Here is a 25,256-nt window from a genome sequence, read left to right as displayed (position 1 = left end):
TCTTGTGATACAAAAGACAAAAGTTGTTGGGCACTGGTGGCTCATGCCTAGAATCCAAGCTACTTAGGAGGCTGAGATCTGAGGATCACAGTTTGGGCCTGGCGAGGGAAGTCAATATGACTCTTATCTCCAATTAACCACCAAAAATCTGGAAGTGGAGGTATGTCTCACATGGTAGAGTGCCAGCCTTGAGCAAAAAAACTGAGGGACAATGCCCAGACCCTGAGTTAAAGTTCCAGTACTGGTGTGTGCATATGTGTACAGGCATGTACTCATGTATGCATGCACATAGTACGTGTGTGCACAAACACATACACAAACACAAAGTCTCCAGTGACAGTGGACTGAATTACTATACAGAGGACAGAACCAGAATCATGATTCTAGTGCAGGTATTATAGCCAATGAACTGTAAGGTAATGAAAGGTCTTTCTTATATGATTATCTTGAAGAAATCAGAAATTGCCTAATAGATATGACTAAGTAAACACATCATTAACTGGAATAAATTTAAAACAGTGTGATTACAGAACTGATTATAAGTCCACAGTACATTTGGAGGACACAAAGAAATATTCCTGATTCTACATGCAAACTAGAATACTCCACAGAGTCCGATGAAATTTTTGAGTTATATGCTATCAAAAAATTCCAGATAATCAGTGGTAATATGCAATTAGTAGTGCTTTATTTTATTGACTAATTCATCTTAATTAAATTTAATTTTAGCAAATAAATAATCATACCAATAGATCTGAGGATTTCATTTACATAAATGATCAGGTGTGAGATAGATTGCAATTTGTCTGTGGATTCCAAAGGACGTTTTAAATAGCTGTGCATGACATGAGTTACCATGCCTGGCTTTTTCCTGTTAGGAGCAATATACATTTTGTAATATTTTGTTTTGTAATGCCTTACTCCTGTCTATCACACATTCTAGAATCCTTATGCTCATATACTCTTATTAGATAACCTAATAGAATCTATAAATATAAAAAACACTAAAAGAGAAGTTGCAGCATATATTATACACAGCTAGTCTTCATGAGATGTTTTTCTTGGGCAAAGCCCTTTGGAAGACCCAAGATATGTAACACCCAGACGTTTCCTCCAGGCTTTAAATGGTAGAAAAAGCCAAATAGTAAGCTAGCTAATAAAAGAAATTTGATTTATATCAAACAGCTTTTCTTTCCGTTCCCTTTCTTCTTTTTCTCTTTCTTTTCTTTTTCTAGGGCTTAAACTCAGGGCCTGGGCACTGTCCCTGAGCTCTTTTTGCTCAAGGTAGCCCTCTAACACTTTGAACCACAGCACCACTTCTGATTTTTTGGTGGTTAAAAGAGTCTCACAGACTTTCTTGCCTAGGCTGGCTTTGAACCGTGATCCTCAGACCTCAGCCTCGTAAATAGCATGAGCCACTAGAACACAGCTAAAACACTTACTTAAACAAATCTTTTGTATAAGTCCATATGAAAGGAATAAAAGGCCAGAGGGTCACACTGAAGATGTGTACATGAGACCTTAATGGAGTTCTCTTTACCCATTCATGGCTTTGTAAATAGGTTATTTTGTTTTGAATTGATAAATATGTACAGAGTATAATGTGATGCTTTGATATGTGTTTACATTGTGGAATGGTCCAACCAAGTTAATTAATCTATATATTACCTCATATGCTAATCATTTGGGGAAGGCACTGAGATATAAATATAGTCTATTTATTTTAGCAATTTGAAATGTACAGTTTTGAGGTACTGGGATTACACTTAGGGCCTTGCCCTTGTTCCGCTCCTGTGGCTGGTGTTCTACCACTTGAGCCATGTCTTCAGCCCAGCATTTTGTTAATTATTGGAAATGCAACATAACAGACTTTGCTGCTCTGGCTGGCTTTTAACTGCGATCTTCTAGGTCTTGCCCTTCTGAGTAGCTATGATTACAAGTGAGCCACCAGTTTCTACATTATTTTTAACTATGTGAAATGGAATAGTATACAGCCTTTAATAAGAAAGGAATTCTTTCATTAGCCCAAACATGGATAAACCCGTTCATTGTTTTTTGGTAGTGGTGGTGTTTTTTAGGAGTCTGAGAAATTCATTAGGATCATTCAGATCTGGACTTATAACCCTGAACTCAGAGAACCTTTTTAGTAGGATCTGGAAGACTCTTCATAGGATCTGAGATGGATGTAAGACATTTCTTAGGGAGATGACTGTGGTGGTCCATTAATGTGAATACCCATCTAGACCAAAACATATGATTTAGGCAAAGGCTGGCATATGTTCAAGTTCATGCTCTCCTCAGATCACTAAGTCTTCCAAAGAGGTGTCTTTGCTTTAGCAGAAGTAAAGTACAGTAAAGAAAAATGCTGAACAGAGGCATCTGCCTCTGAGATGCTTCTAAGGGATGGATCTCCTTACCTGGAAAGCCATCTGAGACAAAAATGTGAGCTTATCCTTCTCAAATAGTGCCTGGCTGGTGTAGAGGAAGATGGCGTGGGTGATGCTCTCCATCAGAACAGAGATGCGTCCCAGTGAGTCCTCCACCTTGTCGGCCTGCTCTATTGCTCTGTGGAACAGCATGTTGAAAGCCTGGAGAATGGAGGTGACCAGAAAAGGGTGACAATTGGTACTTGAATGTCCAGCTAGCCTCAAAGCTCTCTGTGGAAGGAGGAAGAAGGTAGGGTTTTTATGGAGATTACAAAAGCTCTCAAAACAGTTCCTGGCGCTGAGGAAATGCTCACTGTTGGCTTGCTGCCATCATGGTTGTTACTGATAGCTTTCTATAAAACCTACTTAGGTTTCCTTCCTAGAAACCGGAAGAGATTATTCTTTCTCCTTCCACATTTGTACTTTAAAAAATGTTTTAAAGATTTTAACCATAATAAAATACACAAGCATAAAACTACATTAAGTGTATAGTTTATTAATAGTTTTAAATATTCCCATTCTTATACAACCAATCTCTAGAATCTCTTTTCCTTAACTTCCATTGCTCTCTGACATCCATCACTGTTCTTTCTGTGTCTAGGAGTTTGATTATTCTTTGTGATCTACATGACTTTTGTGATCTACATTTGACTTCTGGTGATAGGTTTATTTCAATTAGATAATGGTCTCAAGGTTCAACCATATTGTAGCACATATCAGGTCTTACATCTACAAAATAGAAACAGGAGGGAAATGTCTTCAGAATCTGAAATTGTTAGTTTAATAAAGGAAAATTATAGGCTCTATTGAGATAAGTTGAAAAAACAACCTAAAGTCAATTAACAGTTTTTCTCCTTTTTCTCTTTTCACCAAAGAAATACGAAGAATCTTTTTCTAAGACTACTACATTCTCCTAGTCAGAAGCCTCAAAGAACAGTCTCTTACACAAAACAAATCCTAACAGCATTAAGAACAAATACACAAATGTAATGTGATGTTATTTTACTGACAGTCTACCCACACTGCCTCACTGAAGAGGGAAATAAGATCCCCCAGAGTTGCTGGCCTGCTGCAGCTGCTGTTGACTAGACACTCAGGACTTCTTCTGGATAAAGTCATTGCTCAGAAATAAATGACTTTCCAGGTACAAGTTGAAACTTCTGCTGTTTTCAGTTTTAAGAAACTTTGTGGTGTTTAACTTATTTAGCATTACCTTCAAAGAGAACTGATAGATGGGGTTGATTTTTCTGAGGTCATTAATAACAAAATAAAGCAGAGAGGCTCTGGCTGCCACGGGTCTGTAACACTCTCGGGCCTCGTTGATTTTCTTTTCATTTTCTCTTGCTTCCATTACCTATAGAGGGGCCAGACAAGGTAAGCTACTGATTCTATATACACACTCCTTGGAATGAAAGGACATATTTGAAATGGGAAAGCATTAATATCTGAGCATGTTTGCCAGTAGTGGGGCTTGAACCCAAGGCCTCATGCTATTCCTCAGCTTTTGCACTCACGGCTGGCACTCCAACATGTGAGTCATATCTCCCCTTTCAGCTCTTGGTTGATTTCAAGGCTTTATCTGCTCCAGCTCGCTCTGAACTACAATCCTCAATCTCAGCTTCCTGAGTAGCATGAGCCATCAATGCATGGCAGAAAAGGATTAGTATTGAAATTTATCTATTTATAATTTATCTATTTAAAATATTAGCAGAAATTAATTGTACAAAGGGATTTCACTGTGATATTTACTATATGTCTGTCAAGTTCTTTGATCAGATCCACATGACTGAAGATATTTTCTTTCTTAAATCCTCCCTCTTCCTTTTCAACAGTTAGATTCATACTTTTAAATTAAGTTTACGTGGGAATGGACATCGCTCTTGTGCTTTAAGACTACAGATTTAAATAAACCTAATGGTTTGGGGTTCTCCAGTATTTGTTTCTGAGGAATGTCACCTTTCTGCCTCCCGGTTGTCTTTCTGGGCTTAATAACCCAGCTCTATCACCTCCCAGGGATGGCTCTTAAAAAGTCCACTGGGTCAATTCAATGCCAATAAATTTATTAGGCAACAAGGCATCCAAAAGCAGCCAAGGACAATAATACAACCAATTGCCATGTTTACTAAAATGCCTTTATGTGAAGACTCTCATGACTATCTTATTCTAATGGTACCGAATCATCCATATGCTCACATAGTTCCATTTGTTTTTATGTATCAACCTCTGGGCACACTCACAGAGTGTGCAATTAAGAGGAAAATCCACCATCACCAAATGATTCATTTTTGCTCAAAGGTCAAAAAAAAAGTCTGCTTCTTTCAACTAGGGCTATTTACTGCTGGGCTGATAGCTTTATAAGGTACAATGTTTTTCCCTCCAGAATTTCTTTAGACTTGATTATTTGTATAGAAAGAAAAAGAAAATGTGCAGCTAAGAGGGAAGTCAATACATGGTTATATATAAAGAAGATAGGAAGCAACCTTTTAAGCGACAATTAGAAGTTGACTTTAAAGCTAAGACTTAATTTGCTTAATTGCCCTAATCTTTACTATCTGAGGAGCCACCTAGAATTCACTTACTAGAAAAAAAAAAGTAGTGTAATTTGGGATTCCATTTCCTTGCTTAATTTAAGACACATGTATTGAATGTATGGTGACACAGTGTCTGCTGGGTAATTAATAGATTACTCAGTAATGAGGATATTCTAGAAGGCAAGCAAAGGTCTAATAATGAACATTGAAGAGTCAGTGGTCACTTGTGAGAATCTCAAGTGCATTCACACACCTGGCACCTCAGGACTCCTGCGGCATGTTTAGCAGAAGGCCTTCTTAATGAAGATCTTTACTTGCTTTTAGGAAGTATCATTTTCCCGGGGCTAAATAATATATTTTTAAATGGCAAGAGATGAATCCTTACTCCTGCCACCAACAGGCCTGAAATAAAACTTCAGCTCTAAGAATTTCTCTAACATTTCTTCCAACAGAAGCCAGGTGCCAATAATCACTCCTGTAATCCAGGCTACTCACAAGACTGAGATCTGAGGATTGCAGTTTTAAGTCAGTCCAGACAGAAAAGTCCCTGTGAGACTCTGTATCCCTAATTAACCACCAGAAGGCCAGAAGCGGTGCTGTGGATCAAAGTAGTAGAGCACTAGCCTTGAGCAAAAGAGCTCAGGGACAGCATCCAGGTGCTGAGTTCAAATCCTATGACTGACCCCCCCCCCCCCAAAAAAAAAAGTGTCTAAAAACAGACTGGGTAACTTTCAAGGAGAGACTATAGAATATTGTCATGAGCAATTAAAATGCCTTTTGAGATGTTCTGGCTTGTAAGTTAACAGGCTCCAATTTTCTTCAAGTCTTGTTACATGAAGCTCTGATTTGATTCCTCAGTACAGGAAAAGCCAGAAATGTTGCCATGGCTCAAGGGTAGACTGCTAGTCTTGAGCAAAAGAAGCTCAGGGACAGTGCACAGGCCCTGAGTTCAAGCACCAGAACTGTAAAAAAAAAAAAAAAAAGGAAAAAGAAAAAACAAAACAAAAAGAAAAAGAAAAGAAAGAATATGAGCCTACCATAGTCTACCTTGATTGAACTGCTCTCTGTGGCATCGGAAGGGCAAGCTTGACACTTTCATCACCATCCTAATCTGTTAAGGGCAATTTGTTAAGTGACCTGAACTCCACAGACCATCAGTCCTCTCGAGGGAATTGCTACATTGGAATCCCAGACTGCCCCCAAGTACTGCACCCGCTGGTGTTCTTCACCCATTCTGACCTGGCGCTCTATTTCCGCTGCAGTGGCCTTGGTTGTTTCCAATCTCTCCACCAGGTCTGTGTCATCCAGGAAGCTCCCCTCTGCTGCAGAAAGGCGCAGGAGCAGGTCATCCTCCAAGAGCTTCAGCTCTATCTTAAAGTCATTTTGGTGTTTTGTCAAGACCAGCTGATGTGAACCAAGAAATGCACGAGACACAGTGATTAAATACATGTTTAAGTGGAGTTTTTAATCCCAAACTTCACGGGGCTAGTATAGGTACAATGAAACACACAACATTGAAGCCACATTACTCTTAATTTTAACAAATTCTTTTCAAACACTTAAAAGGCATAGCAAGAACTGCTTAGAATACCATTATCTGGAGATTGAACCCTTGTCAGAAGCATTTATATCATGAAGCACTAGGAAGAATTTGTGTAGGAAGAAGTTAAAAACTTCTGGTTTCTCCTCTGACATATAAAAAGCATGGAAAGTTCACTCTGTTCTCACAATGATAAAAGGCTAAGCAACAATTCTACCACAGAACTGAGGTCACAAGGCCAACTGCCATCCTGAAAATTGTGTAAGTGAAATAGATTAAAACTATTGGAACATAGATCGAAACTGGTCAGTGGCTGGAGACAGAGCTAGACAAATGCCCTGCCAGAGTTCTCACAGTAAAGGCAGAAGAAAACATACTTCTGCCTTAAACAGGGGTAAATAATTACTTTGTGATAAACTCAGGGGAAAAGTAACAATTTTAGGTAGGTCCAGAGTTTTTTGTTTTCCCTAACAAAAACCTGCACACCAGGGAAACTACTTTGCCAGGGCTGGGACCTAGGGGGAGGCCAATTAGACAACTCAGGCACCTCATGACTCCCTAACTCTCCTAGGAAGGGAGAGAAAAGGTTGAGAAACTCTTTTGAAGATCACAGACTAGAAACCAGAGTCTACTAAAAAAAATCCTTGAGAATTATCTACAAGATTATAGAATTCTAAGACTCCAGAACCATAATCATGGAATCTGCTATACTTACAGTAGATTGTTAACAGAGAGCTGCAAGACTCAGATTCTATTTAAGAAGGGAGTTTCAGGGAAATTCAAAGAGGAAGCTAAGATTAAGAATTCTAGAAGACATTGAAGGCTATACCATCTATAGCTACAGGAAACATTTAAACACAGCTATATAAACATAAAATTCTACACTGAAACACTAAAACACTATCTTGGTTCCAACTACCCAATATATATTGTGATTGGCTTTCAACAAAAATGCAAAAAGACATGCTAAAAGGCAAAAGACACAGTCTGAAGAAACAATGCAAACCTCAGAACAAGATGCAGGAGTATCACACCTGCAAGCTTAGTTAGCTATTCAGGAGGCTGAGATCCAAGAATCCAGATTCTAAGTCAGCCAAGGCAGACAAATCATTGTGACTCTTATCTATAATTAATGAGCAAAACTCTGGAAGTAGAGACAGGACACAAGTGATAGTGACAGCTGTGAGCAAAAAAGCTGAGCAAGAACACAAGGCCCTGAGTTTAAGCTCCAGGGCTGGTATAATAAATGAAACAAAATGCAAGTATGGCTGGATGTATAAATTATTGTCAGGGAAATTAAAAATGATGAGGTGTCATATACTAAGAGCTCCAGTGAAGAAATGGACAACAGACAAGAGCATGTGGGAAATAGGTGAGCAGACAGATAAAAAAAAACTCAGTGAACCAAAATAGAATACTAGAAATAAAAACACCAAAGCAAAAATGAAGCATGCTTTGATGGGCTCAATGATAGGCTGGGCATGGTCAAGCAAAGATATCCAGTAGAAACTTCTCTGAAGAGAAAAAAATAAAGAAAACTTCAAACTTCAGAAGGCAAAGAATACCCAAAATCCATTAGATAACATACGTGTAACAGGAATATCAAAATGAGGGAAAAAAAGGTTAAAGAAATATTGGGAGTAATCACAGCTAAACATTTTCAAATTTAATGATGGAAACCACAGAATGCCAAGAAGTCTACATCTAAGACACATCACATTCAAACTGCAGAAATCCCAAAACAAAGCACATAATCTTGAAAGAATCCATGGCGGTAGAGAAACACCTTACCTATGGAGGGAACAAACACTGATAGACATACCAGAGAATTCCTGTTGTGAAACCAAACAACCAAGAAAAATGTAAAATATTGGGGGTGGGGGAAGTAACCAAACTAGATTTTTGTCTCCTGTCAAATTACCCTTCTAAAATAAAAAAGAAACATGTTTGCTTAGACAAATAAAACTGAAAGAATTTTGCTGCAGTTGACCTGTTTGACCATAGACATTTTATTCATTGACCTGTTTATTCAAAAGTATGAGAGCAGCAACATATCCAGTGGATTTTTTTATGCCTTGGAACATAGGTAAATGAACTGAATGACAGTAATGTTGTAAGGGTGGGGAGGAGAATGGTCTCTGCAATACCTCTGAAGCAGTTTAGTATATTTGAACACGAACCTAGATTGGTTGTAAGTCTATCTTAAAAACACTAAGGCAACCACTGAAATTGTTTTTTGAGTATAATTTCCATGCTAAGGGAGAAGAGATTTTGGAATCATGTAAAATCCTCAGTTGAAATCAGAGAAGGCAGAGAGAAAAAAGATATAAACAAACCCAAACAAGTAAAAATGTGACAAAGATGGCTGATAGTAATCCAATTCTATGAATAATCTCTTAGAAAGTGAGTTGTTTAAATGAATTAAAAAAACGGCATAGACTGGGAGAGCTTATTAATGACAAGACCCAATGAATGCTGTCTGCAAAGCCCAACAATTATTTTCCCTCTTTTACTAACGTATATTAATTGGACAAAAGTGCGTATCTTTGATCACATTCGCCCCCTCCATTATTCTTTCCAATTATGATAGTTGATAGACGACCTAAAAACTTGCAGGAACTCAATGTCATTAATCAACTGGATCTAATGAAGTATTAAAAAAAACTTTCAACACAGCAGAATATACATCTTTTCAATCTCACAATGGAACATTTTCTCAAGATGGATCAGAGAGTGAGCCACAGAACATACTTTACAAAGTTTAAAAGAATCAAAATCATAGAAAGTATGCTTGTGCAACACTACAACATTAAATGAGTTGTCAACACGTAGGCAGAAGGTAGAAAGGCCAGGAAAACTAGGAGAACAACGCACTCAAGCATTTTTTCCCCATTCCTCTTCTACGCCCTTGCCCCCTTCTCCCATTTCAACCCCTTTCCAACCTCTTCTTTCTCATCACCATCTCTTGGCACCAGTTTAGTTCATGTCCAAAATATACCAATACCCCCTCCTCTTGGCCACTAATCAGAGTGTCAGAGTTGCTTGCTCTAAGGACTGAGCAACACAAGCTGGACAATATAGAAGAGTAAAGGGTTCCCATAGATCAGCCAGGGTGCACCAGCAGTGCCCAAGCCTTTATGGAAAAAGTCAAGACATAAACGAGTCAGCTCACGAAAGAATGATGATGGGAAAGGGAGGAACCCCCTCTTCCAGTAGTCCCCAGAGACCACAGACCACTTCCTTCTTGAGCTGTCCTATCTTCACCTTACTTGCCTCTATACCAATGACACTCAATATATGACCCAAAAGCCAGCACCACTCTCTATTTTCTTACCTTAAGTTTCTCCAAATCTGGCCTTTCAATACTGACTACCTCCGCCAGCAGCTGGGCTTCAAGACCATCTTCTGTGACTGTGAAATTGAGGAGGGTTGTCTGAGCTTGCAGTTCTGGCTTATAGTGAGGATTTGCCAGTTTGGTGTGAAGGATCAGGCGGAAGTTCTTGTTAAATTCACATTCTTTATCTCCAATTTTGATATACCTACAGGGGACATAACACAAGCGGTTAAGAGAGGCCTGGAACAGATGCTCAGGCATCATTCCATTCCTGTAATCTGATAATGTGTCAGCCCAAAGACAGGAGAGTAAGGTTCCTACTGCTCTCAGTTTTCTTAAAAGATAGGACTAAAAGTCACTGTGAAAGCTCTGCATGACCAAGAAACCTCATATGAGAAATGGTGACAGCAATAGCACTCTCCTTGTAATGTCAATCGAACACTTAAATACAATCAACCTTACAGCAGCAAATGTTAGCTTTTAATATCTTTCCTGTGATTAAACTTATACTAAACATCGTCAATCTTTGTTTCCTTGCAGAAGATCCTATTATTTTCATAGCAAAACATTGCTATTCTTTACGGATAACACAGGGATGTAAGTTCCAACGTAAATGTATATACATATACATATATACATGCACACATGCATATATATCTGCATATGTATATATACATGTAGATACATATCTATTTTTAAATGCATTAAGTAATGTGTTAAGTATTACTGTACAATAAATCATTACCATATACATACATTTTGTCATTAATGTATATTTTATTTTTCTAAAAGTAAAATATTAAAAACATATACATAATTAACCTTGCTTTTTACTCTCCTCGGCCTCTTTTATGTTCTCTTTTTTGCTAGGATCCTGCTATTTGTATTGCATTAGATAAGAACTTTTCAGTTCATGCAACAGCCAGGACAGATACAGAAACCCAAACCATGCATACTGGCACTTCTCAAACTTTTCAGATAGCCAGAACTTCACAAGATGAAGAGTCATGTAAGCAGCTGGCCAAAACAAAAAAGATCTGTCTTCTGTTGTATCTTAACATCTCCCTGTTAAGTGTATAGGACTTATGGATTGCAGGGATGCTATCATCAAAATGATAGGATTTTATGCAAAGCCCATGTAATTTTTAATCTAAACATAATAGTCTAAGCCACAAGAAGAGAAAACATTTACTACCAGTTTCATTGACATACAGGTGAAATGGTATTTCACTACTTTGATCAAGTTCAGAAAATCAAATATAGTCAAAAGAAAAGACACTATGGAACAGGTTGAGCATTTACTTGCAACAATTAACAAATAGTTGGTGAGCTATCAGAATAAAATAACGCAGCAATTTCAAAAAAGTTGTTGGGGGGTAGATGTTGTATAAATGTATCTTAGTCACAGAAGGATGGTGTCTGAGATGTATTGGTCACTCTATTTGTATAGAGAAATTTTCATGAGACAAATTCCTTTAATGTAAAGAGATTATAAAGAAGTATAATTTTTGACAGGGGTCAGTGGCTCATGCCTATAATCCTATTTAGGAAACTGAGATCTGGGAATTGCAGTTTGAAGCTAGCTTGGGCAGATAAATCTTCAAGTACTTATCTCTAATTAACCAGCAAAAAGCCAGAAATGAAGGGATGGCTCCAGTGGCTTAGTGCTAGCTATAAGAAACATAGCCAAAGGAAAGCACAAAGCCCTGAGTTCAAGCCCCATTACCAATAACTCTGCAAAAGGGTAATTTTCCTATGTCACTAAAGCTTTACTAACCTGAAAATGAATGTTTTAAATCTCAGAGGATAAAACTCATCAGTATTCCAAGGGGATTGTTTCCAGGACCACATGTGGACAGCAGAGCCAAGGAGGCTCAGGTGCCTTCAGTTGGGTCTCCTATACCCATGGGTGCAGAATCCACAGATAGAGAGGCTCCCTTGTGTACTATAATGTATGTGAATCTGAAAAACCTTAGGCCTACCTTAGTCACAAAAGATCACACATTGTATCATTCCACTTATTGGAAATGTCCAGCCTGAGCGAATCAATAGTGACAGAAAATAGATTTGGGTACTTAGGACTTTTAATTCTGAAACTGATTATAATGATGGCTATCCAAATCTGTGAATATACTACATACTAATGAACTATGTGCTTTAATTGTACACTTGAAATGGATCAGATATTATGTGAGTTATATATCAATAGAAATCTTGAAAAAAATTAGAAGGTCAAATCATTCACATTTGAATTTTTATCATTAGGTCAGCTTAGCAACCATGTCAACTGTAGCTTCTCAGAGGCTCATACTTATCTTTTGAGCACAATGAAGCATGTCATAGCATGGTAGCATTGACAAGGACATTTGTTCTGTGTGTGTGTGCATGTGCACGCATGCCTATGTGCATGAGTACCAATGTTTGAACTCATTGCATCATGCATTCTCTTGGTCTTTTCTTTCATCACTGACATTTGCCCTTCGGTTCTGATTTTTACTGGTTAGAGATAAGAATCTTGCAGATTTATCTGCCCAGACCTTCTTTGAACTTTGATCCTCAAATCTTGGCCTTCTGATAACCTGCTCACCCCACCCCCCCTTTTTTTGGTGCCAATACTGGGGCCTGACCCAGGAACTGGGCACTGTCCCATAGGTTTTTAAAAAAATTATTATTGTGAAAATACCATACAGAGGGGTTACAATTACAGGGGCAAGGTAATGAGTACATTTCTTATCAAGCATTGTTGTCTCCTCCTTTGTCCCATAGGTTTTTGCTCAAGGCTAACATGCTACCTCTTGAGCCACAGTTCTACTTTTGTTGTTGTTGTGCTAATTGGAGATAAGAGTCACAAAGACTTTCTTACTTAGGTTAGCTTTGTGCTATGATCCTCAGATCTCAGCCTCCTCAGTAGCTAGGATTACAGATATGAACCACCAGTGCCTGGCTAGCTTGTGTATGCACTTGTGTGTGCTTGAGTAGGTGTGTGTAGACATGGCTAGCCTGGCCCTGTTTTGATTGACAGCATACTCAACCAGATCTGTTGTGGACAGAATCATTCAACTTCTATCACTTGAGCTTTCCTTTGTACAGAGTTCCAAAATTGTTCCAACAAATACATCTGAGGAAATCTCTGCTAGTACTGCTCACTAATTGCTCTAGTCTAGTCCTCACAATTGCCTATTTTTCTTTTTTTTCTTTTTCTTTCTTTTTTTTTTTTTTTATGTCCAGTCGTGGGGCCTGAACTCTGGGCCTGAGCGCTGTCCCTCAGCTCTTCAGTTCAAGGCTAGTGCTCTAACACTTGAGTCACAGCGCCACTTCTGGCTTTTTTCTTTTTGCTTCTGTGGTGCTGAGGAATCGAACCCAGGGCCTCAGGCATGCAAGGCAAGCACTCTACCACTGAGCCACCTTCTCATCCCCTGCCTATTTTTCTTAAATGAACTTCAAGAGTGTCCATGTCATGGGTCTTGCATTTAAATGAGACATCAAAGTTTGCATTTCCATAATGGAGCAAGCACATACACACCTGTGTACATTCTGTGTAAATTTCTGTTTGTTACTCCAGCTGCAGACTCTCAGAGAATGCAACATCTGGCAAAAACTTCCATGGTTTCCGGTTGACTTTACCCTCACTGGCTGATTTTTTTTCACTAGATTTAAGTTTGTATTTCATAAACTTCATGTTCTGATCACAGATTGAGACAATTTAGTATTTTTGTGTTTTAACACTTTAAATTGAGACTCAGCCCTGGTAATCTTACAGAGACTGAGATCTGGATGATTGAAATTTAAAGCTAGCCTAGGTAGGGAAGTATGTAAGTCTCTGTCTCCAATTAATTAGCAAAATGTTGGGATGGAGGTGTGGCTCAAGTAGTAGAGTGCTTGTTGTGAGCAAACAAGCTGAGCAAATGCAAGGTCCTAAGTTCAAACTCTGATACTGGCCAAAATTGAAGAACTCTAAAGCAAGATTAAAATTTTCTTGATTAGAATTTTCATGATTGTTGTGCTGTTATGGGACAGCACTTATGCTAGAATTGGGAATTATGGGTAAGAAGTTAATTTTGAGACAATCGTGGTGTATATCAATGCTATGTGTGTCCCCTTGTGTGCATAAGAATAAAAGCAAATCACTAGCAATGTAACATCTTTTTTAAAGTACTGTTAGAAAATCTAGATCTTTTGGAGCACCAATGTGATGCCAGAAGTGGAAAATTGTACCTTGACTCAACATGAGGGGTTACAGTTAAGAATAAGTGCACTAAAAATACTGTATAAGGGATGAACTAATGCAACAGTAATATATACAAAACAACATGTTAGAAATGGTCTGTACAGCTTGGGGGTGGGGGTGGGAGGAGGGAAAGTAGGAGAAAGATGAGGGAAAGGGCAAAGAGTTTGACAAGAAATGCATTTATTACCTTACTTATGTAACTGTAACCTCTCTGTATATCACTTTGACAATAAAAAAATGAGCAGTGCAAATAAAAATTGTATAAAATGATCATGTATATGAGGCACACACAAAGCATAAATAAACTTTCATTATTAGACACTTGGGTTGCATCCTCAAAATGTCTCCTTATATATAAGCAAATATCTTAAAAATTTAAAACTAAAAATCTGAAACACCTCTGGTGTGAATATTTCAGATAAAAGGTACTCACTCAGCCTGTAACAAATGTTAGGGCTTAGTGTGGAATTCCTCTAAAAGGGGAGGGAAAACCTCTGTCATAAGAGGACCGAAGCAAACATTTCAGGCTCCATGGGTACAGACAACGTTGTCGTCTATCCTTCTTGTGTACAACCCTTTCAGTATCATTCTCAGCTGACTGGTCCTGCAAGGCAGGTCATTTGCCTGCATCTTTCTGTTTTCTTAATTTTTTTTTACTTTAAGTACTTGTACAAATGAGTTTCATTTTCACAAGACAGACTATTCATGCAGACCAGCAATGCCCATAGCCACATCACTCACCTCAGCACAGACATGGGGCTGGCCCTGGTATCTTTGGCTCTAGGGTCTTCCTAACACACACTTCTTCTCATTCCTCTAGCCCCCACAGCCTCATGACCTCTCCATTGTGTGTTTCACTAGTGGCACAACAGGTAAGTAGAGTTGCCCAGATGACTACTATGGTCATCTATCTTCACCTTTTCCTGGAAGCCTAGCAGTTGACTTGGTCAATGTCACACCTTCCATCCTTCTCCCTCATTATCTTTCCCAATCCCATCCAGACCCTTAAATTATGTAGTTCAACTTTTATATCATGAAAATTGAATATGGTGGCTGTATTTGTTCACTCTTGCCCCTCCTAGCACGTCTCTTGAAGATGGTGGTTCCAGGGTAACTTCTTCTCAAAGCATTATTAGCTAATGCTTCCAGTCAACAACTACAGGAAAATATCTCCCCTTCTCTGAATTCTCAAGGAAAAGAACTTCCAACTTGGTATATGGGGCTCTGATAATATTCAGAAGATTTAGGGTGAATATTTTAACTGGTTAAATATTCAGCCAAAACTCTGAGCTATAGCCATGCTCTATAAGACTCTTGGTGTCACTCTGGCTCTGTATCTCCCTTGTAGGCATTCATGTATCCTGAGACTCTAGCAAACCTGAGTTGGAGAGCCATACACATTACTTTGATAGGTCTTATTTCCTCTGTGAGGAGACAGAGTTAAAGGCTGATGGGGGGGCCAGGGGAGAGGCAGGTGTGCAAGAGAGTTCTGCTACGGCAAAGAGGAGAATGCTTTAAAATTAGGTTTTACATTTTGCTCAGAAATATAATGCAATAGCTTTAGATTTCCCAGGGATAGTAAATTATCCTCAATTGGGTGTTTATGATCTATGAAAGGCAAAAATTGTATAATGACTCAGTAAGTTTTATCATTGCTGTTAGGTTAATTTTTGGTTAATCTCCTATCTGGGAAAATGAAACTAGACTGTTAGTAGTCTCTCATGATTTGAAGAATGAAAAGAAACAATGGAGTTAACCAGAGGGGTGGGGAAAACAGAATTATTTTGCTGTCTTTGTAAAGGACAGGAAATGCAGACTTCTAGTACCAAGGGCAGCCACCAGTTCCTGAAATTAAACCAGGAGCAAGAGCAGAAGGGAAAAGTCCAAGACTGGGAAGTCTAGTTCCTTTCTTAAAGCAGGGCTCTTAAGCTACTGCTGGCCACCAAGACAGGGTATACGGGCCCCTGCCATGAAATCACACTGAGCATCAAACGGTGTCAGAGTATCAGTTGCGCCCAGGGGGCCTGGGTAAGCTCCTCTCCCCTTCTCTGGCCGAGATTTGCTGATTTAGAGGTGACATACTGATTTTGAGACCTTGGAACTGGAACAAAAATTATTTTTCCCAGTACAAACACTATGCTGTAATTGACTAGGACATCAGTAAGTCAAAAACATCCCATCTCACCTAGAGGAGTTGTAACTTTTGGGCATGCAGTACCTCTAGAGATGGTCTAGCTGATTCCTTTTAATGGACTTGGAGAATTTATGATGTTATTTATAATCACTTCACTTAAGTGGCATTGTAGGATAGGTCAACCTGTTCTGACAGACCTGTAATATCTCAGTTAAGCTGTTTGACTGATCACAAAATGATATTGAAAGAATATGATGGACTTGGGGTGGATCAACAGCACCAGAGAAACTGCTGCTAGACTAAGACAATTTTAACATGTTGAGAGCTTATTTGGAGGTTCTATCAGGGGAGTGTAGCTACTCATATACCCTTGAATGAAAACTGGTCCTCCTCTATCTAGGATGGTCGTCCTCTTCAACGGAGCGCGCAGCTTCAGGAGGGACGCACAGGGAGCCGTGAGGGACGAAGGGGACACTGACCTAGTCAGCCAGATCAGCCCAGTCAACCCTGGTGATCAATGGGGTAACAGATGTCATAACCAGATGGCTCTCACATCCTAATTTTTAACATTTTATGGTTGAACTAGACCCCTGTGGTGAGGACCCTTTTGGCTGATCATGTTGAAGACCACTCCAGAAGAACTAGCTTGTTCCTGTGAGGACCTCAGTGTGGCTTGGAAGGAGGAGTTATAGAAACTGCAGCTGGACCAGGTGAGATCTGCTTGGGCTCCTGACAGGTATCTTAGGAGACTAGGACAAACATAGTATGACTGCTGCCAGCCCTATCACTATCCCTGACTTAAGGAGAAAGTAGTGATTTACAAAGTGACCTGTTGCAAAGCGCTCAGCCAAATTGTTGAATCAGCCTATCCCCATCTTCGACATGGAAAGTGAGTATATCTACTCTCTGGCCTTGGAGTGTCTAGCTCATCTCTTCAATTGGATTCCTCTGTCTACCAGCATCACCCGATCCCTTTTCATTGCCATCTTCCATTTTGCCTGCTTTGGCAGTGACATCTGGGCCAGAAAGTTGGCAGCAGTGAATGGCTAGAATTGTGTCCTGGGACAGGAGCATGGCAGTTAGCTTGAGTGAACAACTGATATGCCCAGGTGAACATGTGAATTCTACGGACACACTTCAGGATTGCCCCAGATGTCATTCACAGGCACTAAATACAGGCAAACAAAATAAATTTTCCTCCCAAATAGAGTACTTACCAAAACTGTTTAAAGATAACTTAAAAGGGAAGATAGTGGAGGCACCTACAAAGATACACATTTGGGAAACAAAAATTCAAGTCCATCAAGAACAGCTTAAAGAAAACAGAAAGCAACTACATAAACACTTGTTATTTAAGGGCATCATACATCCTTTACTGAGTATTTACTCACATCCATGATGAGCCACTGAAGGATTTTTTTTCAAATTATGGCGAGATAGAAGGGAGACAGAAGTCAAGATCAAACTATGAGGTCAACTATGGACCCTAAAGAACAATACTTCAACATTTGTAAAAGACTCCAGCTGGAGATGCCAAACCACTTAACAACAACCAGTCACACTTTTCAACCAAAGGAGGTACCTGATACAAATGTACAGGCATCACAGGATGAGAAAACCCACAATGATAGATTTGCTCAGAAATGGAATGAACTTGGGAGAACTGCTATGAAAAAGACAACTTCTAAAATTGTGTGGACTAGGCATTAAACAGCTGAGAGCCTGTCAAATGAGAAGACAGAAGACACAATCAGGAATTTCCAGGCAGGTTTGCTCTCAAGGGCTTTGTCTCAAAATAGACAAGGTAAAACAACAGTAGACAAATGTTAGTGTGGGAAAACTAGCCTAAAAGACTGCTCAAAAGAAAGTGCTCAAAACACCACAAAACTATTCAAAAAACAGCAAGGCATGAAAGAATCTAAAGTATTTCCTATGACTACTTACGAAATTAGACCTGGAACAGATATTCACAGAAATTCCTCTGTGAGGAAGTCTTTTGAAGATAATGGAAAATTTCTGCCATAGATGATCATTTTGAAATTTTTCTTAGGAATTGTTTTAGCCATATAACATTGATTCTATAGAATAGGGCATTATTGAAGTGTCTAGAATCTAACTAGTGTACTGGCTGCCATTAACATCTTAGTAAATGGGAAATTCTAGAAAATTATATCTGAAGTTTTTCCTCACTTAAAATTTCTGGGACAGGGGCTGGGAAGGTGGCTCAGTGGTAGAGCGCTTGCCTTGCATGCATGAGGCCCTGGGTTCAATTCCTCAGCACCACATAAACAAAAAAGAAAAAAGCCAGAAGTAGCGCTGTGGTTCAAGTGGTAGAGTGCTAGCCTTGAGCTGAAGAGCTGAAGGACAGTGACCAGGCCTAGAGTTCAGGCCCCATGACTGGACCCCCTCCCCCCCAAAAAAATTTTCTGGGACACATACTTTCCCATACCAGGAACATTCCTGAAACATTGGTTCACAGTCCCAGGCTAGGGTTTCCAGCCCCATAAATGACTGTTACAGAGGAAGCCTGGGAACATGACCCAGTGTTTCAGTAAAGCTCCTGTCTAGGAAATTCTAATCTGTTTTGTGTGTTCCAGAAAGTATGATAAATGGAAAAATCACTTCTATAATATTTGTGGGAAATTTGAAAGATTAAAGAAAGATAATTTTATAAAGATGCTTTTCAGATGAGCAACTTCTTGAATATGTTGGCTAGTATAATTGTTTTGGGAAAAGTACATATTGGTAAATCTTCCCAGATATGTTTTCTGTTGATTGATATAAGATATATTTTACTTAAAATTAGAATTGTATAGAGTTTGGTGAATTTAATTATTTGTAATTACATAGCTGTACAATGTTTCCATGTTATTTCTATGTAAAATGTACTAATGTAAAAATAGGCTATCACCAGAAATCTTCAATGTGATTTGAAGTTCAGCTTTAAAGGATTTAGTAAAATATTGTTTTTACATTTTTGAGAAACTGTAAGCAATGGAAGACTTCAAAAACAATTTTCTAGAAATCTTCCTTTATTTGAATATGAAGTGAGTTCATGTAAAATTGGAGAAAAGATACTGTTCTCCTTAAATGTGGTTTAATTTTAGCATTAACATTTTTCATATATACTTTGTGGTGCTTCCAAGAATTTGTAAAATCTGAAAAATTTCCAAAATAAATTTCCTTTCAGAAGGAAAAAATTGGATTAACATTGATTTCTCCAGTGTTAACTTGAAATTCTATAAATAATAAATTAAAAATAGAAAAAATAAGTCATTTAATTTATACCAAAGTTTTGTACCTCCTGGCTTTCAGAGATAGAAGACAATATTTAGCAAAATCAATTATTTTTTATAATAATGACAGTCATACCTATTAACCTTTACAATTCCGCTTTTACTGAAACATGCTTTGTCAGAAGCAGGGGAGGAAGGGAGAGATAGAGTGGGTGAATACAGTCATGATAATCTATGTTCATATATGAAAATGGAAGCAGATGAACTTGAGGGGGTGGGTGGGGTTGGGAGAGATGATGGAGGAGGTTGAAGGGTGACATTGGTCCAGAGGCACTAAATGCATAAAGTAAAATGCTAAAGTGAAGCCTGGATGTACAGCTATTTAAAAGATAACCTTAAAATGAAAACGGAAAATTAAAATGAAATTCAGGACAATTTTATGTGACCTTCCCACATATGTTTACAAGACATTCCAATCAATCCCAACTTCTTTGTTACTGTCCCTACCCCGCCCCATTCTCTTTCCCAGTTGTTACTGATATTTAACAGTCTATAAGATGCTTATCAAATATGTATAAATTGTATTTTTGTTTAGCTTGCCTTCATATATATCATGTTTATAAAATTCAGTTTTATATGCTAGATTTTCATAAAAATCAATTATACTGAGAATATGAAAAATTATTTAAAACTTTACTCAAAACCTAGGCAAAAAGTATTTTGGCATGAAAAGATGTATTTAGTCTGGACTTCTTTCTTCTAGAATGACTAGCTGGAAACTAAGGAAGACTCTTACTAAAAATGTTCTCCAGACAGTGTAGTTACTATTGTTGAAAATAATATGTTTGGGATCATAAAAACTTAAGAGAATATCTCTAGCGATTAGAACCATTTACTCTGAGTACCAGAACAAATGCCATTTGTATTTTTTATGGCCATCCAAAGTTAATCATGGAAGACCAGACACTCCATTTAGAAGAAAAACCAACTTACAAGAGCAGATCAATGTCCTACTAGGACACTGGGAATTCTTTACCTGGAATGTTTGCAGTAAGACTTTTAAAAGATTTGTAAAATTTAAGATTTAGAGAGATATCTAAAGATCTGTACTATTATTCTATTAGAGACTCTCACTTTAATGTCAACAGTTCGGATAGCTAACATGTTCTCGAAATACAAGGAATTCCACTGTGGGGGCTTTTTAGTACCAGTTGTCAGGTAAAGAGGTAGTAGGTGGGTTTAGGGTAAGTAAATAATATAGTCCCACCAGCTGGGGGAGGGAGAACCAAATTCCAGAGAAGAAATCAACTTTTCAATGGACATCTAAAAGCCTTACAGCACATCCTGCTGTTTAAAATTAAAAGCTGCTAGGTTAGACTTGTGAGCTCCCACAGCTATGGCTGAGTGTAGCCAAAAAGCTCAGGTGAGCCCAGCAGCAAGAGGGAAGCTGTCACTTAGCAACCCCAGCAGGAAGGGCTATGCAAGTTGGTCAAACGGGGTTTGTCAAGAAAGGTTTTGGCTGAAAGCTGCACAGCTGGCAAGACGTTGAGGGAAAGGAAGGAAGGAGTCCTCAATGGAAATGAGTTAATTGTCTTACTGCTTCATACGGTTAATATAACCGACATATCCTTCTAAGATAAAAGCAAACTTCAATTAGGATTAAAAAATTTTTTAAGCTGCTGTTTCAGAACTCTGTACAGAGAAGAGAGCCAAGATAGAAAATCACAGCAGGAATTTCCCTGTCTCACACACACACACACACACACACACACACACACACACACACACACACACACACACACACACACACACACACACACACACACACACACACACACACACACACACACACACACACACACACACACACACACACACACACACACTCATTCCAGTACATTTAAATACCATGGCATGATATCAAACACAAAGAAATTCTGAGTCCATTTAATCTTTTCTTCTCCTCCTCCTCTTCCCTTCCTCCTCCTCTTTGAACTCAGGGACCAAATGCTGTCCCTTAGCTTTTTTGCTCAAAGCTGGCACTCTACCATTTGAGTCACATCTCCATATCTAGCTTTTTGGTGGTTAATTAGCCATAGGAGTCTCAGACTTTCCTGGATAAAGACAAATCCTCAGATCTCAGCCTTCTGATTAGCTAGGCCTACCTGCCACTAGTGCTCAGCTAAAATTTGCTTTTTTTTTTTTTTTGAAGAAAAGGAAAGAATACTAAGGTTCTTCATCCATGGTCTGGTTTGATATTTATTTTCAGATAAAGTCAAACAACTGTTACCAAGACCATGGTAAAGCTGAGAAGGCAGTAGATGTAACACTTTTTTAATATGTGCATTGAATTTAGGAATAGAAAAGCTTGTTTTTCTGTTCATAAAGTTTTGAGTTTAGGAAAGACTAGAATGCTGACTACCATGTATTAGAGCATGAATGACCTTCAAGAATCTGACCTACAAGGATGCCAAGAGAACTAAATACCTCTGGGGTTCCTTTAAAATAGTTTGCAGTTCATGAGTGTCCATTCTATCACACTATGGGGTTTACCATGATCTATCTTAAGATCCACAGGACTGCATTCACACAGATCTGCAATCAACCATAATACAATCATGTGGCACAATGCCAAGAAGAGCAACCTAATAACAGTTCATAAACTAGAAGCTTGTTAACTGAAAGCAATTCTTATTAATCTTTACACAACTTTAAGGAAACCTAGTCACTATAAAACGTTTACAAATGTTTACTGTATTAATTCTATAAAAATGAAATTTTATATCAAATGGCTAATATTCCTATTAGCCAACTTTAAGTATATTTTTAGGGTGTGCTAAAGATGACTGTTAGAATAACCAAATGACAAGTAAATGCACAATTAAGTAGGAATCACCTTTCAGAATATTTATATTCTGAGAAACAAGTGAAATTCATTATGCAGTATGTTCACTCCAGTTAAGATTAAAGTTCAAAAATCATTTCTTTAATATTTGGAGGATGTTTGAAAGATTAAAGAGAGATAATTTTATAAAGATGCTTTTCAGATGAACAACTTCTTGAATATGTATGCTAGTGTAATTGTTTTGGAAAAAGTACATGCTGATAAATCTTCCCAGATATGTTTTCTGTCGATTGATATAAGATATATTTTATTTAAAATTAGGATTGTCTAGGGTTTGGTGAATTTAATTATTTGTAATTACATAGCTGCTATCAGCCTGTGGCCATTTTATGACAGAGGTATCCACTGTGTGGGTCAGGTTCAACTGTATATCTCCTCAAACACAGATTTAATGCACTATTGATGAAACCATTACTCGAACCAAATTAAAGTCTGGGCTGATCTATTGGTCCTCAGGGAGCTGTCAGACATGAAAGGAGTAATTAGTATTCATTACCTCATATTCCACAACATCCCAATTATTAATGAACTTCAACTTTTGGAATATGTGATATCTATCACAAGCATTTCTCAGACATTCATTATTAGGCAGAATAAACAGACAGTGGCTTTTTAAAAAGGACCCTCAAATAAACAACCAGAGTAAACAAAACCACTATTAATAGTTGAAAACTTCCCCAGGTACGTGAGTATTTTTCTTAATATTTTTTTTATTGTAAAGATGCTTTACAGAGGGGTTAAAGTTACATGAGCAAGGTAATGAGTCCATTTCCTATCGAGCAGTGTTACACCCTCCTTTGTTTTTCCCCTACCATCCCTTCCCTCCGGACCTCCCCAACCTCCCCACCACACACAAAGTTAGTTTTCAACATACTGTCTTTTTGTGTGTGTGTGGGGGGGGGGGGGAGGTCCAGTTGTGGGGCCTGAACTCTGGGCCTGGGCGCTGTCCCTTAGCTCTTCAGCTCAAGGCTAGCGCTCTACCACTTGAGCCACAGTGCCACTTCCGGCTTTTTTCTTTTTTCTTATGTGGTGCTTAGGAATGGAACCCAGGGCCTCATGCATGCAAGGCAAGCACTCTACCACTGAGCCACCTTCCCAGCCCTCAACATACTGTCTTGTACATCTCATTGTTACAATGGGTCATCCTGAATCCTTGTTTCAGCATTTTCTTATTTCCCTTCCCCTCTCAAAATTAGAAAAAAAAATGTATATACAAGATGAGGACATTGGAATCAAATACAGAGACAACAGGGATTGAGGTACATGAGTTTTTAGCGGGACTATCACAGTGAGTATTCCACATGTATTTAAGGAATGCAATAAAGGGACTGTAGAAGAATCTACAGCTTTACAATCTTTGTAAGGGACACGTTCTTCCCACCTTTCTTCTTTCAGTACTGCCTTACCTTTATAACATGAAAGAAAATGGATCCGTAATCCCCATAGTTAACTGTATAGAGCATTCCACAAGGACAGAAAATCTAGCAACATGTTCAGTGCTAAAGACTAAAGGGGAAACAAAGGAGGAGGCAACAATGCTTGATAAGAAATGTACTCATTACCTTGCCCATGTAATTGTAACCCCTCTTTACAGTATTTTCACAATAAAAATAAAAAAAAAGAAGACTGAAATGAAGAGATCTATTGGAAAAGCTGACAAACATGAATTTGTTTGGGATGGGACCAAGGGAAAGCCAATAATTTTTCTGATCTTGCTAAAACATTGCAAATGGGTATCACCACTAAATACAACCATAATAACATTTTCCCATTAATTTTCTTTTGCATGTTCTCCTTTTTTTTTTTTTTCGGTCGTGGGGCTTGAACTCTAGGCCAGGGCTGTCCCTGAGCTCTGCAGCTCAAGGCTAGCGCTCTACCCCTTGAGCCATCGTGACACTTCCAGACTTTTCTGTTCATGTGGTGCTGAGGAATCCAACCCAGGGCCTCATGCATGTGAGGCAAGCATTTTACCACTGAGCCATCTGCCCCAGCCCCCACATTTTCTCCATTTTTTATTTGTTGCATTAAACAAAGAAAAATAGTCCCTATTTCTATCAGAGCTAGTCTTATTTTTTCCATATTCCCCTTCTAGTTTACACATGTATAATTTTTTAAATTTGTTTTAAAAACAAGATAAATGAACAAACCGAAAAACATTTATTTCGCTTTAAATTTACATTTCAAATACATAAGATTATAAACCAAGCTATTTTTAAACATAAAATATCTCATTTTTATTTTCATTCAAAAATAAGAGTAGAAAAAAACAAGAAGTGAGGCTGGTTCCTCACAGGAAGAGGTGGCTCACAGTATGAATATAGATTTCAAAAACAGCTGAAGAGTGAAGTTTCCTAATTCAATTTTCTGACTACTTAACACTTACATAGTACCAATGAGCAAATCCACTTAGAGAACATTTTAGAAAACCATTTGGCCTTCCATTTAAAGCTGATGGTGCAAATATTCTACCTTTTGGCTATTACAATTCAGAGTATAAAATCTTTTGGGGATTGGGTGTTTAAAAAAATACCTCCATCTTTCATTGTCTAACAAGGAAAATCATCTCCTCTTCCTACACTGTTCATGTTCTTCCATAAATCACATCAGTATTTACTTGGTAGAAGACTGGGTGATTACCCTTGAGTCTTCCCTTTTCCCTACCAATAATATCTAATCAATAACCATGAGCTGATGGCATTAACTCCTTAATCTCCTTTTGGTTTGTGCTCCTGTATCTTCCTGTCACTGTGTCTATTTAGGCTCCATCATGCATCAGTTGAGTACCTGCAATAATTTGCTAACTGGACACTGGCTGCAGGCCCAAGATCCTTCTATCAATACAACAGTGTGGGCTTCCCCAAAGGCAAATGGTATTGCCTTCTTTTTCTGTACGTTAAGAATCTTCTCTAGCTTCCCTCCTTA

General features: G+C 38.3%; 1 protein-coding gene across 1 annotated transcript in view; it reads right to left on the bottom strand.

Annotated features, from left to right (window-relative positions):
• The window catches only part of Dnah11 (dynein axonemal heavy chain 11), a 274,358-nt gene that overhangs the window by 29,208 nt on the left and 219,894 nt on the right, over positions 1 to 25,256 (bottom strand). The window contains exons 65-68 of the mRNA XM_042685047.1: positions 9,832 to 10,036; positions 6,197 to 6,361; positions 3,640 to 3,780; positions 2,418 to 2,588 (exon numbers count right to left, since the gene is read on the bottom strand). Coding sequence (XP_042540981.1) covers positions 2,418 to 2,588; positions 3,640 to 3,780; positions 6,197 to 6,361; positions 9,832 to 10,036 — 682 coding nt within the window. The remainder of the gene's footprint in view (positions 1 to 2,417; positions 2,589 to 3,639; positions 3,781 to 6,196; positions 6,362 to 9,831; positions 10,037 to 25,256) is intronic.

Source organism: Dipodomys spectabilis, unplaced genomic scaffold (assembly GCF_019054845.1).
Source record: "Dipodomys spectabilis isolate Male_0828 unplaced genomic scaffold, ASM1905484v1 ptg000092l, whole genome shotgun sequence".
NCBI lineage: Eukaryota > Metazoa > Chordata > Mammalia > Rodentia > Heteromyidae > Dipodomys > Dipodomys spectabilis.
The sequence above is the reverse complement of the archived record's forward strand: the minus strand, read 5'-3'. Positions and strand labels throughout refer to the sequence as shown.